Source organism: Sapajus apella, unplaced genomic scaffold, assembly GCF_009761245.1.
Source record: "Sapajus apella isolate SASKATOON/1434 unplaced genomic scaffold, GSC_monkey_1.0 scaffold2, whole genome shotgun sequence".
In the NCBI taxonomy this organism is placed as follows: Eukaryota; Metazoa; Chordata; class Mammalia; order Primates; family Cebidae; genus Sapajus; species Sapajus apella.
This window is the reverse complement of record NW_022436942.1, coordinates 59,435,430-59,448,579: the sequence shown is the minus strand read 5'-3', so window position 1 is coordinate 59,448,579 and position 13,150 is coordinate 59,435,430. Positions and strand designations below refer to the sequence as shown.

The 13,150-nt window shown below is 38.3% G+C and overlaps 1 protein-coding gene across 8 annotated transcripts in view; it reads right to left on the bottom strand.

The window, feature by feature from the left end:
• ANO4 (anoctamin 4) overlaps positions 1-13,150 on the bottom strand; it is a 398,033-nt gene that overhangs the window by 82,518 nt on the left and 302,365 nt on the right. For all 8 annotated transcript variants that reach the window (XM_032298965.1, XM_032298973.1, XM_032298986.1 and 5 more), the window contains one exon: positions 12,179-12,285. In XM_032298965.1, the coding sequence (XP_032154856.1) occupies positions 12,179-12,285 (107 nt within the window). The remainder of the gene's footprint in view (positions 1-12,178; positions 12,286-13,150) is intronic.

The following is a 13,150-nucleotide window of genomic DNA, read 5'->3' as shown; positions in this document are numbered from 1 at the left end:
CTAAACATATCCATAAAACTCCAAAGTTTTATCATGCCACATTGTAATCTGCCACTCTTCCCTGTGCTATCTCCAGGGCAAACACTGATGTACTCTCTGTCACTATCGATTAGTCTGAAATTTCCAGAGTTTTATATAAATTGAATCGTATAACATTTACTCTTTTTCATCACTCAACATAATTTGAGATCCATTCATGTTGTTGCAAATATCAGCTCATCTCTTTTTATTGCTGAGTGGTATTCCACCATATGTAACAATTTGTTTATCCTCCTGATGATAGACATTTGGGTTTGTTATAGTTTGGGGGTGTTAAATATAGTGGGTTCTAACATTTCTCTTCAAAGAATCATTATGTCAGTATGTTCAGTTCCCCTATTCTTTGTTCTCCATTTCAAATTTTAACTTCCTTGTTCTGTTCGTCCCCTTGCCCCTAGTTTCAGTAAGCAACCTACCTGCCAGTTCTAATCAGTAGTTCACATTTGTTCTTCTGGTTACCTGCTCCATCCTGACTCACCCCTAGTCACCTGCTTTAACCTGAGTCACCTTTAGTTACCTGTTCCGTAACCATCTTTCCCATCAAAACTGCTCACTCTGCCACTCTGGTTACTATCCCTATTCTCTTTAAAATAGCCAATCAGAATTAGCTTAGACTGTGTGGTCCAACCCTAGCCAATAGGGGAACGACACAGCAGTAGGGGCTACCTGTATCGGGGATAAGAGCCCTTCTCCCTGTTCAGGTGTGCTCTCTGCTCCATCCACAAGACATATCCTGCTACAGAAGCAAACATTGCCTTGCCGAGAAAATTTATGTTTCAGTGCTACTTATTTTTGCAGCACCAAAAAATTTGCTTCTAAGAGGGGCTGTTACAAATTAAGCTGTTATGAACATCCGTATACAAAACTTTACATGAATATATGCTTTAACTTTCATAGTAAATACTTAGAAGTGTTTTTGAAAAACTTCTGTTTTCTTAAGTGGTTGTGCAATTTTACATTTCTATCAGCAGTGTATGAGGGATCAAGATCCTCCACATGGTATGGTCAGTCTTTTTAATTTTAGCCATTCTCATGGGCATGTCATGATGTTTCATTGTGTTTAAGTCTCATTTTTAATGAATATTTTAAATCATCTTGTGTGCTATTTGTCATCTGTATATCTTCTCTTGTGAAATGTCTGTTCCAATCTTATGCTCAATAAGATTTTTTAACTCACTGAGTTTTGAGTGTTCTTTATATATTCTAGAGGCAAGAGGTAGATGTCCTTTACTAGCCATAGTTTTTGAAAGCTTTTTTTCTCCTAATGTGTGCCTTCTCTCTGCATTCTCATTTATTCATTTATTTATTTACTTAGTTTAAGTTTTGGGATACATGTGCAGAATGTGCAGGTTTGTTACATAGGTATATGTATGCCATGGTGGTTTGCTGCTCCTATTGACCTGTCCTCTAACTTCCCTCCCCTCACTGCCCAATCCCCAACAGGCCCTAGGGTGTGTTGTTCCCTCATTGTGTCCATATGTTCTCATTATTCAATTCCCACTTATGAGTGAGAACATGCAGTGTTTAGTTTTCTGTTCCTGTCTTAGTTTGCTTCTTCATGCATGTCCCTGTATAGGACACGATCTCATTCCTTTTTATGGCTGTGTGGTATTCCATAGTGTATATGTATCACATTTTCTTTATCCAGCCTATCATTGGTGGGTATGTGAGTTGGTTCCATGACTTTGCTATTGTGAATAGTGCTGCAATAAACATATGTGTGCATGTGTCTTTACAGTAGAATGATTTATATATTTTTAGGTATATACTCAATAATGCGATTGCTGGGTCAAATGGTATTTCTGGTTCTAGATCCTTGAAGAATCACCACACTGTCTTCCACAATGATTGAACTAATGCACACTCCCAGAAACAGTGTAAAAGTGTTCCTATTTCTCCACAGCATGCCAGCATCTACTGCTTCTTGACTTTTTAATAATCACCATTCTGACTGGAGTGAGATATCTCATTGTGGTTTTGATTTGCATTTCTCTAATAATCAGTGACATTGAACTTTATCATATGTTTGTTGGATGCATGTATACATTCTTTTGAGAAGTGTCTGTTCATATCCTTCACCCACTTTTTGATGGGGTAGTTTTTTTTTTCTTGTAAATTTGTGTAAGTTCCTTGTAAATTCTGGATATTAGACCTTTGTCAGATGGGTAGATTGCAAAAATTTTCTCCCACTCTGTAGATTGCCTATTCACTCTGATGATGGTTTCTTTGGCTATGCAGAAGCTCTTTAGTTTAATTAGATCCCATTTGTCAATTTTGGCTTTTCTTGCAATTGCTTTTGGCATTTTCATCATGAAGTCTTTGCCCATGCCTATGGCCGGAATGGTATTGCCTAGGTTTTCTTCTAGGGTTTTTATAATTTTGGGTTTTACATTTAAGCCTTTAATCAATCTTGAGTTAATTTTTGTATAAGGTGTAAAAATGTGGTCCAGTTTCAGTTTTCTGCATACTAGCCAGTTTTCCCAGCACCTTTTATTGAATAGGAGATCCTTTCCACCTTGCTTTTTTTTCTCAGGTTTGTCAAAGATCAGATAGTTATAGATGTGTGGTATTATTTCTGAGGTCTATGTTCTGTTCCATTGGTCTATGTGTCTGTTTTGGTACCATTATCATGCTGTTTTGGTTACTATAGCCTTGTACTATAGTTTGAAGTCAGGTAGCATGACGTCTCCAGCTTTGTTCTTTTTGCTTATGATTGTCTTGGCTAGATGGGGTCTTCTTTGATTCCATATGAAATTTAAAGCAGTTTTTTCTAATGCTGTGAAGAATGTCAATGACTGGAATAGCATTGAATCTATACATTGCTTTGAGCAATATGAACATTCCCACCACCTCCCCCATCAAAAAAAAACCCCTCCTTTTTTTTTTGTCTTTCTATTTCCATGGTTAATTTTCCTCTATCTTTATTTTGAAACTATGAGTATCTTTGCATGTGAGATGGGTCTCCTAAATACAGCACACCAATGGGTCTTGACTCTTTATTCAATTTTTCAGTCTGTGTCTTTTAATTGGTGCATTTAGCCCATTTACATTTAAGGTTAGTATTATTATGTATGAATTTGATCCTGTCATCATGAGGCTATCTGGTTATTTTACACACTAGATGATGCAGTTTCTTCATAGTGTCATTGGTCTTTATATTTTCATGTGTTTTTACAGTGGCTAGTACTGGTTTTTCCTTTCTATATTTAGTGCTTCTTTCAGGAGCTCTTGAAGGCAGGCATGGTGGTAACGAAATCCCTCAGCATTTGCTTGTCTGTAGAGGATTTTATTTCTGCTTCGCTTATGATGCTTAGTTTGGCTGGATGTGAAGTTCTGGATTGAAAATTGTTTTCTTTAATAATGTTGAATACTGGCCCCCAATCTCTTCTGGCTTGCAGAGTTTCTGCTGACAGTTCTGTTATTAGTCTGATGGGCTTTTTTTGTAGGTGACTGGCCTTTCTCTCTGGCTGCCCTTAATGTTTTTTCCTTAATTTTTGGCCTTGGAAAATCTGATGATTATGTGTCTTGGGGTTGATCTTCTCGTGGAGTATCTTAGTGGTGTCCTCTGTATTTCCTGTATTTGCATGTTGGCCTGTCTTGCTAGGTTAGGGAAGTTCTCATGGATAATATCCTGAAATGTCTTTTCTAGTTTGTTTTCATTCTTCCCATCTCCTTCGGGTACTCCAATCAATTGTAGGTTCAGTCTTTCTATGAAGTCCCATGCTTCTTGGAGGATTTGTTTGTTCCTTTTTATTCTTTTTTCTCTAATCTTGTCTGCATGCCTGATTTCAATGAGGTGGTCTTTAAACTCTGATATCCTTTCTTTTGCTTGGTCAATTTGGCTATTGATACTTGTGTATGCTTCACAAAGTTCTTGTGCTGTTTTTCAGCTCCATCGGGTCATTTATGTTTCTCTCTAAACTGGTTATTCTAGTTAGTAGTTCCTCTATCCTTTTATCAAGGTTCTTAGCTTCTTTGCATTGCGTTAGAACATGCTCCTTTAGCTCAATGGAGTTTCTTATTACCCATCTTCTGAAGCCTACTTCTGTCAATTTGTCCATCTCATCCTCCATCCAGTTCTATGCCCTTGCCAGGGAGTGGTTGCAATCATTTGGATGAGAAGAGGAACTCTAGTCTTTTGGGTTTTCAGCATTTCAGTGACTCTCATCTTGTGAGTTTGTCTAATTTTGATCTTTGAGGCTGCTGACTATTGGATGGGGTTTTTGTGAGGACTTCTTTGGTTATTGATGTGGTTGTTGTTGCTTTCTGTTTTTCTTTCACTGGTCTGGTCCCTCTTCTGTAGGGCTGCTGTGGTTTTCTGGGGGCTCACTTCAGGCCCTATTTATCTGGTTCACTCCTGCACCTGGAGATGTCACTCAAGGAGGCTAGAGAACAAAGATAGATGCTGCTCCTTCTTCTGGGATCTCTGACCTGGAGGAGCTCCAACCTGATGCCAGTTGGATTGCTTCTGTATAGGGTGTCTGATAGCCCATGTTGGAGGTTCTCACCCTGTTGGGTGGCAAGGGGAACAGAACCCGTTTAACAAAGCACTTCGATTGTCCCTTGGTGGAGGAAATGTGCTTTGCTTGGGGGAAACCCCCTCATCTGGGCTGCCCAGATTCCTCAGAACTATCAGGAGGAAAGGCTAAGTCTGCTGGTCTGCAGAGACTTCGGCCACTCCTTCCACCTAGGGCTCAGGCCCAGGGAGATCCAGGTTCTGTCCCTGAGCCTCTGGCTGGAGTTGTCGGAGCTCCTGTAGGGAAGCCCTGCCATGCAGGAAGTGAGGAAGGATATGTCAGGGTCAGGCCTGATGAGGTGCTCTGGTTGCAGTCTGCCACAGCCGGTGTTTTGGACTGTGGGGGACCACTCTTGGGGGCCGAACCATCCAGTCTCTCTGGCTTCAGCAGGAAAAAAGCATGGCCTGGAGCTACAGGGATGGATGCCACCCTTTCCCCACACAGAGAGCTTAGCGTATTAGGCAGTTATGAGTCCCAGTGCTGGCGGCTCCCCCTCCCCCAAGGAGCTCAAATGGCACTAAGCAGCAGGCAGCCGCAGTTGTGGTGCTGGTCACCTCTACTCCCAGGAACTCAGTAGGGTTAGGCAGATTCCAGCTGACAGGCTGTTGAGAATCTGCGTGGCTCCGGAGTTGGCACCCTAGATCCTGGTGGCATGAGTTCATGAGCTGGATCTTCCAATCCATGTGTTGCACAGTTCTGTGGGAAAAAAGCACAGTTTCCCCCGCTGGGCAGCGCACTCACTCACCGCCTCCCTTGGTTGGGGGGTGGGGGCTCCCCTGCGCCGTGTGGCTCACAGGTGGGCCGCTGCACCACACTGTTCTTTCCTTCCTCTCCGTGGACCACGTCTAGATGCCTAATGAGTTTTGATGAGAGAACCTGAAGACCTTGGTTGCCAATGAAGGATTCAGATGATAATTACAGTTATTTTCAATGGGAGCCTCTGATCACTGCTGTTTCTAGTCAGCCACCTTGGCCTGGGTCACCCCTCTTTTCAATCTCTTGAAAACAACATTTGAGAACAGCAGTTTTAATTTTGAAGTCCAGATTATCCAGTTTTTTTCTTTTTTTATGAATCGTGCTTTTACTGTCATATTTAAGAAATCCTTGACTAATCCAAGGTAACAAAGATTTTCTATTTTCTCCTAGGATTTTTATAGTTTTAAGTTTTATACTTTGAACTATAATCCATCTGAGTTAACTTTTGTATCTGAGTCTTCCCAAATTCATTTTTTCCACATGGGTTTAAATTGTTCCAGCATCATATGTTGAAAAGTCAATTCTTTACCTGCTGAATTGACTTTGAGTCTTTGTCCCAAGGCAATTGTCCATATATGTGTGGCTCCATTTCTGGATTCTCTATTCTGTTCCACCAATCTATTTGTCATTATACCAATATCGCAATGTCTTGATTATTGTAGGTTTACAATAATTCTTGAAATCTGGTTTTGTTAGCCCACTATTTTTGTTCTTTTTCAGAGTCATTTTGGTTATTCTAAGCCCTTTCACTTCCCTATGAATTTTTGAATTCATTGTCAATTTTCACATATGCACACATTTGACTGGATTACACTGAATCAATATATCAACTTGGGGAGGACTGACATCTTAACAATACTGAGTCTTCTGACCCATAAAGATGATATATCTCTCCATTTATTAGGTCCTGTTAAATTTATCTCAGCAATGTTTTGTAGTTTTCAGTGTACAATTCTTAAATATCTTTTGTTTGATTTATCCTTATTTAATATTTCATATTTGGGGGCTAATTATAAGTGATAGGATTTTTAAAATCTCAATTTCTCACTGTTGGAGATTTATGGAAATACAATTTTTTTTAATCAATCTCATTTTTTGCAACCAAGCTACATTCACTTATTAGTTCCTTAATAGGATTCCTTTGTGAGTTTTTTTATAGATGATCATGTCAACTGACAATAAGGACAGTTTTAATTATTTTCTAACTCTGATACCTCTTATTGTCTCATTTTATTGCACTGCATAGTAAAATGAATACAAGTGGTAAGTGCAGACATACTTGTCCCATTCATTATCTTTGGAGGAAAACATTTGGTCTTTTAACATTAAGTATCATTTTAACTATAAGCATTTCATAGATGCATTTTATGAGGTTGAGGAAGATAATTTCTATTAACAGTTTGCTGAATTTTTATCTGAAATGGATGTTGAACTTTGTGAAATGTTTTTCCCATGTTCATAAACATGATCATATAGTTTTTCATTTTTAGTTTGCTACTGTGGTGAATTATATTGATTGATGTTCATATACTAAGCCAATCTTGTATAATCCTGTTTGTTATACATTGCTAAACTTTATTTGGTAAATTTTCCTTATGTTTGCAGGAGGAAAGATTTTTCTGAGTGTTCTCCTCATTCCTCTGTGAATTTTGAGGTGTTCCAGTCTCACTGGAAATTCTTGTGGACGGTTCTTTCTCTGGCCTTGAGTATTCTCCTGACATGTATGCACTGATCAGCACTTGCTGCATACTTGAGGGGGACCCTCTACAGATCTTCAAGGTTCTAGTTCTGTGCAGTTCTCTGCTTTCTGGCACAGCTTTCTGTGAACTCTAGCTGCCTTTTTTTTTTCCAACTCCTAGCAACAACTTCTCAACTCAGAGAGTCTTTCAGGTCCTGCCTACATTCTCACTTTTCATGGTGCTTTCTAGAAACTATGTCAAGGTGGTAAGATGGGGCTGCGTCAGAGCTCATTTCATTTGTTTTCTTCTCTCAGAGATCCTTGTGTGGGGTTGCCCAATATTCAGTGTCTTGAAAATAGTTGTCTCATACATCTTGTCTGTTTTCTCTTTTGTGTTGTTTCGGGTGGGAGAGTAAATCTTGTGCCTGTTGCTCCATCTTGGCCAGAAGTGGAAGTTGAATGTGTTGATCTTTAAAGCTCCTTTCAGGTCAAGAATTATGCTACTTCCTAAAATACACCTCATAGAGGATGATTGTAATGATGTTTGTCAAGTGGCTTGAGAGCAATGCTACCTAGGCTTTGGATCCTGACCAGAATCTAGAGGTTTAGCCTAACTGGAAAATGGCACATGTACTGATTTGCTTTTCATTGATGGCGGGTCAGTCAGCATTTAGATATTTTTAATCATAGTAACACATTAATATGTTTTAAGATGCTTGATATCAATATTAAATATCAAAGAAAAGCATCTGAAATACAAATAGTCACAAGGCTTTATATTTTATCTAGCACACAAGAGGCCCTCAATAAATACCTTTGTAATGAATAATTATGTAGAAAGCTTTGATTCCCTGCAGTCTCTACAGATAATTCCACATATCTTATCAATAACTTTCAAGCATCCCAGGTATTAGAAAAATTAGGATTCACAGGGACCTAATAAGAGACTCAGATGATAACTTTTTTTTTTTTTGAGACAGAGTTTCACTCTGTTGCACAGTCTGAAATGCAGTGGTGTGATCTCAGCTCACTGCAACCTCTGCTTCCTGGATTCAAGCAATTCTCATGCCTTAGCTTCCCAAATAGCTGGAATCACACGTGTACACCACCACACTCAGCTAATTTTTGTATTTTTAGTAGAGATGGAGTTTTACCACATTGGCCAGCTGATCTCAAACTCCTGACCTCAAGTGATGCACCTACCTTGGCCTCCCGAAGTGCTAGGATTACAGGCGTGAGCCACCGCGCCTGGCCTTGGGTGATAACTTTTATAAGTTTATTATAATTTATCAAAGTCCTGCAAAGTGAGAAAGTATCCAATATTTAAAGTCCATATCATTTTACTAATTTCTCCTCTAAGCACCAAATTCAAAAATACTAATCAATTTCAAAATTTATTGTATGCACCCATATTGTTAAATAAATCTTTATTGAGCTATTAAATTGCTCTATTTTGAAAGTGGGTTTCACCAGGTTTGATTTTTACAGTTGTAATAAATTCAGAGTGAAGGTGAAAAAGTTACCTAGTGGCAGTTTACATTCCACTAAAATATCCTTATGAATCATGTCTACAAATCAGTATTTTTATGTTATTTCTAATCGATGTTGGCTCATGTAAGATGCCACTTTCAGAAAGAGTTTCAGGCAGAAAATAATACTGGATAAACATTAGTTCTGTCAAGAAATTAAAATTCCTTCTAACATGTTGTTTCTTTTATTTACAAAACCAAAGATGGCAATGAAATATTGAATCTACAGACCATTTGTACTTTTACTCCATATTTTTCAGCATAATGCTTGGTTGTGGGCTCATAATGTACTCTCTGATTGTTTATTTCTAATTAGATATAATTCCAGTTGATCATTACCAATTTTCTTTTTTTCTTTATTTTCTTTTTCTTCATTATGACAGAGTCCCACTCTGTTGCCCAGGCTAGAGCGCAGTGGCACAGTCTCAGCTTACTGCAGCCTCAACATCCCAGGATCAAGTAATCCTCCTATATCAGTCTCCTGATAGCTGGGAGGTACTCATCACCATCCCTGGCCAATTTTTTATATTTTTTGTAGAGATGGGGTTTCACCACTGTGCCCAGGCTGGTTTCAAATTCTTTGGCTCAAGCAGTCTGCCCGCCTTAGCCTCCCAAAATTCTGGGATTCCAGGCGTGAGCCACTGTGCCTGACCTATTTCCAATTTTTAAAACATGGAGGTCTTTGAATAGACGCCTCCTTATTTCATCAAACGAAAGAAAATTTTATAAAGATCCTTTCTGACTAGCAACAATACTACACTTCCTGTGCTTCTTCAGAACATTTAAAAAAATCACTGTCTCTGTCCTTCTTTTGCTTATAAAAGCAGCCCACATTTTTAGACACAAAATTAGGCACAATAATTTAAAAGCTCTTCAGTTCGGCATGCCTTTATTGAACTCCTACTATATGCCAGGCACTGTGCTAGGCAGTGATGATAAAAAGATGAATAAGGCAGCTTATTTACAGTTAAGGGTTTTTTTATCTACATGAGCAGCATTCAGCCGCAGGTTCTCAATACACTAGTGTCTTATAGAGTCGTGAGGTGTACTGCAAATGATAATGCCATTATTAGTGAAGACAGTATTTGGAGTATTTGCATTTTGTGAAATGATTCAGAATAGCTACTGCAATAATAACTTCACTTTTACTCACTTGCTTTCTAGTATGTTTATGGTACAACGTTAACTGAAAAAAGTACAATAAAAAGGATGCATAGCACAACCTAAGCTTGTTTTTAAAAACTGTATGAATGAATAAGAAATTAACATAAAAAAGTAACTAAGATAATATTTAAATTATTCAGTACACATATGTTATGAGTGGTTCTCCTTCTGTGGTAGATTTTCATAATGTCATTGAATGTAATTCATGACAACAAAAGAAGAGGTGTAGGTGACTAACTGTCAGATAGACTCCAAAAATTGTTGCCATGGGAAGTCAGAAGAGGAAAGAATTCATTCAAGCTGGAATGGTCACAGAGGACCTTATTGAAGGAATGTCTCTCAAGGATGGTTGACTAATGCAGAGAAATGGGACTGTGTTTAACTATAATCCATCGAAGGTAAGAAAGACCTAAATCAGCTTTGACTTCACCATACCCCCATACATTGACTCTCACTAAACTCAATATTCCAGTTGTAATCAGATCTGGACTAGGAAGCTATCTATTTCTCTATGTTATATTTTAATATATGCAGCTTGAGATCAAAGTATTTTTTTTTGGCAGTTTAATTATGATAGTGACTCACACCGAGCTTACATTCAGCTCAACTCTCAAATCTGTCCCTCTTATGATGTTGAGCAACACTTCTCCCACACTGTACCAAGGTAGTTGTTTTGCTGAATTTAAGACTTTACATTGAAAAATTATTGTTTTAATTTTTTACAGTGACATTAATATAAAATTTTATGCATTCCTTTTCTATTCAAACAAATGTAAATGAATAATGAAAATTTGAAAAAAATCTCAAATCTCACTAATAACCAAACATATGTTTGAACAACATTTTCACTGAATTAGTAAACAGTTTTTAAAAGACTGAAAGAAAAAGAAAATACACATTAGAAATGGTCAATGCAAAATTATTAAATGTCATCTTGCTGGATTTGGCTGAGTTCCAGCTACTGAGTCTTGTCATTTAATGCAACCATCTAGTTTCACCCCACTTGAAAGCTTGATGAGCAGGTCATCAGGGCTATGTGCCAGATATTAACTTATTTCCCCTCAGTTCCAAATGCACTTGCATTGCCTGCTTTGCAATAATGAAGGTGGACCTTGTAAATATTTCTCCTTTTTCAGCTGATTCAATGTTAAGCTTTGCCAGCAGAAGGCATTGGAAGAAATACTGGAGGAGGAAGGGGTTTCTCTACCTGATACCAGTACGCTATTTCGGCAGGCTTCTACAGTACATAATTCTATAGTACCCAGCTCCTGCAGTGTGTGGTGGCTGGAAACATGGTACTCCCCAAAGGCAGATTTCCGGTATCCCCTTGGGTGGGTTCACAGAGTAGTGCTGCTGATGTAGCTCTTTCCAAAGAATGATTTCCTTGGAGCCACTCCAGGTAGCTTCCCCCAGTACTCCAGGGGGCAGATTTCCATAGTCCCCAGCAAACTGCACTACTATGGCTGTACCTCTTCCAGCAAGATCCGCAGCTTAGCATTGTAGGGAGGAGTCTTCTCAGGGGTGGTAACTGCCCCTAACATCTGCTATTTCTCTATTCTTTAGAGTTATTCTTACCTTGACTAGCCAATCCTCCATTACTCCAATCCTATATCTGTGAGCCTACTAACCAATCTCATATCCATTAATTATATCCCATAGTTAATTATTTATATAAAACTTTCCCTGTTCAATTTACTTATGCTTTTGTTTCCTGATTGGACTCTGACTGAGATAGGTCATTATTAAAACTATTGATAAAAAAAAAAACTTGCTAAAAAAAGAGATAAGAAAAAAGCCACCCAAACCTTCCTGATGCATAATAACCTGTTTAATAAGGCAGGAAATGTATAATATGGAGATATTCTCATAAAATGCATAAAATATAAATGGTGGAGGCTATTTAATGGAGGAGATGACTGGAGAATTTGCTTATGTGGGACAGCTCTTCTCCATGCTTACAGCTTCCTCTGCATGGAACACCCTACCCCTCGATCTTCCTATACTGGTTCCCCAGCATTCAGGTCTCAGTTCAAATTTTGGCTTCTCAGTGAAGCCTGCTGTCATCATCAAATCTCAGTTTGAACTCACTCCGACCTTTTATCAGCCTATCTCTATATCATCATCCAGTTTAATTTCTTTATGTTAGCTATTGTATTTACTTATTTATTGATTGTCTGCTTTTAATTTTTTGAACACAAGCTCCAGAACAGAACTATGCATATGTCCCCAACATCTAGTTTAGTGCCTGGCACACAACATTTTCTAAAATGAAAGGATTTCTCCATGATCTTAGACAAATGAGACGACACGCTATTTAAAGAAGATATTTAAGGATACGATGAAGATTTTACACTTGTGAATTATTCATCAAAGGATTAGTTAGAGGTTTTATAAGTGACAAGCATTGCTAGAATTGATACAAACTTAATAAAACCAAGAGAAGTCTGTAATTCCCAAATGCCAAATGCAGTTTGTTATACTAATATACTACTTACCAATCTTGTTTTTTCCTTCTTCATATTTTATTCTTTGTAAAATGTGATGCACAATTCTACTTCTTGTGGCATTGTTGAAGAATGTTTCTTTGTTGTGTATGATGAAGCTGCACACATATATTAAAAACACAAGTTCAGAATTAATTGGAGGTGAGGGACCTAATTTTTGTTAAAATTTGGTGTTGCTCAGATGCAGATGTCTTAGATCAGTCATAGACAGGGTGTGTCTAGAACAGTATGAGGGAGCCAAAGATCACATCAGGATAGTAGGCTCACAGGAATGAGTAGTTTTGGTTTTCAGCATTAGCATCGTTCATGTCAGGAAGGAGCTGGATCTAAACAAAATTGAGAAACCTAAAAATAAACTAATAGCAAGTCTAGGGTTGTATCTTGTTTTCTCTCAGTAAGGTCATTATGTAAATTCAACTAAAAATTCATTTTGATTTTCTCTTCTCTTCTACCTCAGCCTCTCCCATGGCATAATCAATGGATTTTCAGGAATTTTAACATATAAAACTGGCTTGGGTGGTGGGTATAGGAGTTAGGTAATGAGCTCTGGTCTGGCTCACAGGTGAGGTGAGAGGCTAGTTTCTGGAAATCACCTCTGTCCCTACCTTTTCCATGTTCTTTTGTGAGTGGGATCTTTCTTCTAAAGCACATACTTAAGATTGATTTGTCTCCCAGCAAATGGCCTAACCAGTTCTGCTTTGTTAAGGGTGCAAGTACACGCACATACACGCACGCATGCACGCACGCACACACACACAAACATACACACATGGCTTTCCAGTAGGTGTTTATACCCTACTAACAGGTTTTCTAGGTTGCAGATAGAGCTTCCAGGGCTACATAATCTAGCATAAAATGGCCATGTCTCCCCTTTTCACGGATGCAAAAAAATGGTAGAATATTAGAGACAGCATATATGTAACTCCTTCATAAATTATAAAGTTTATCAACTCAGCAAACTTT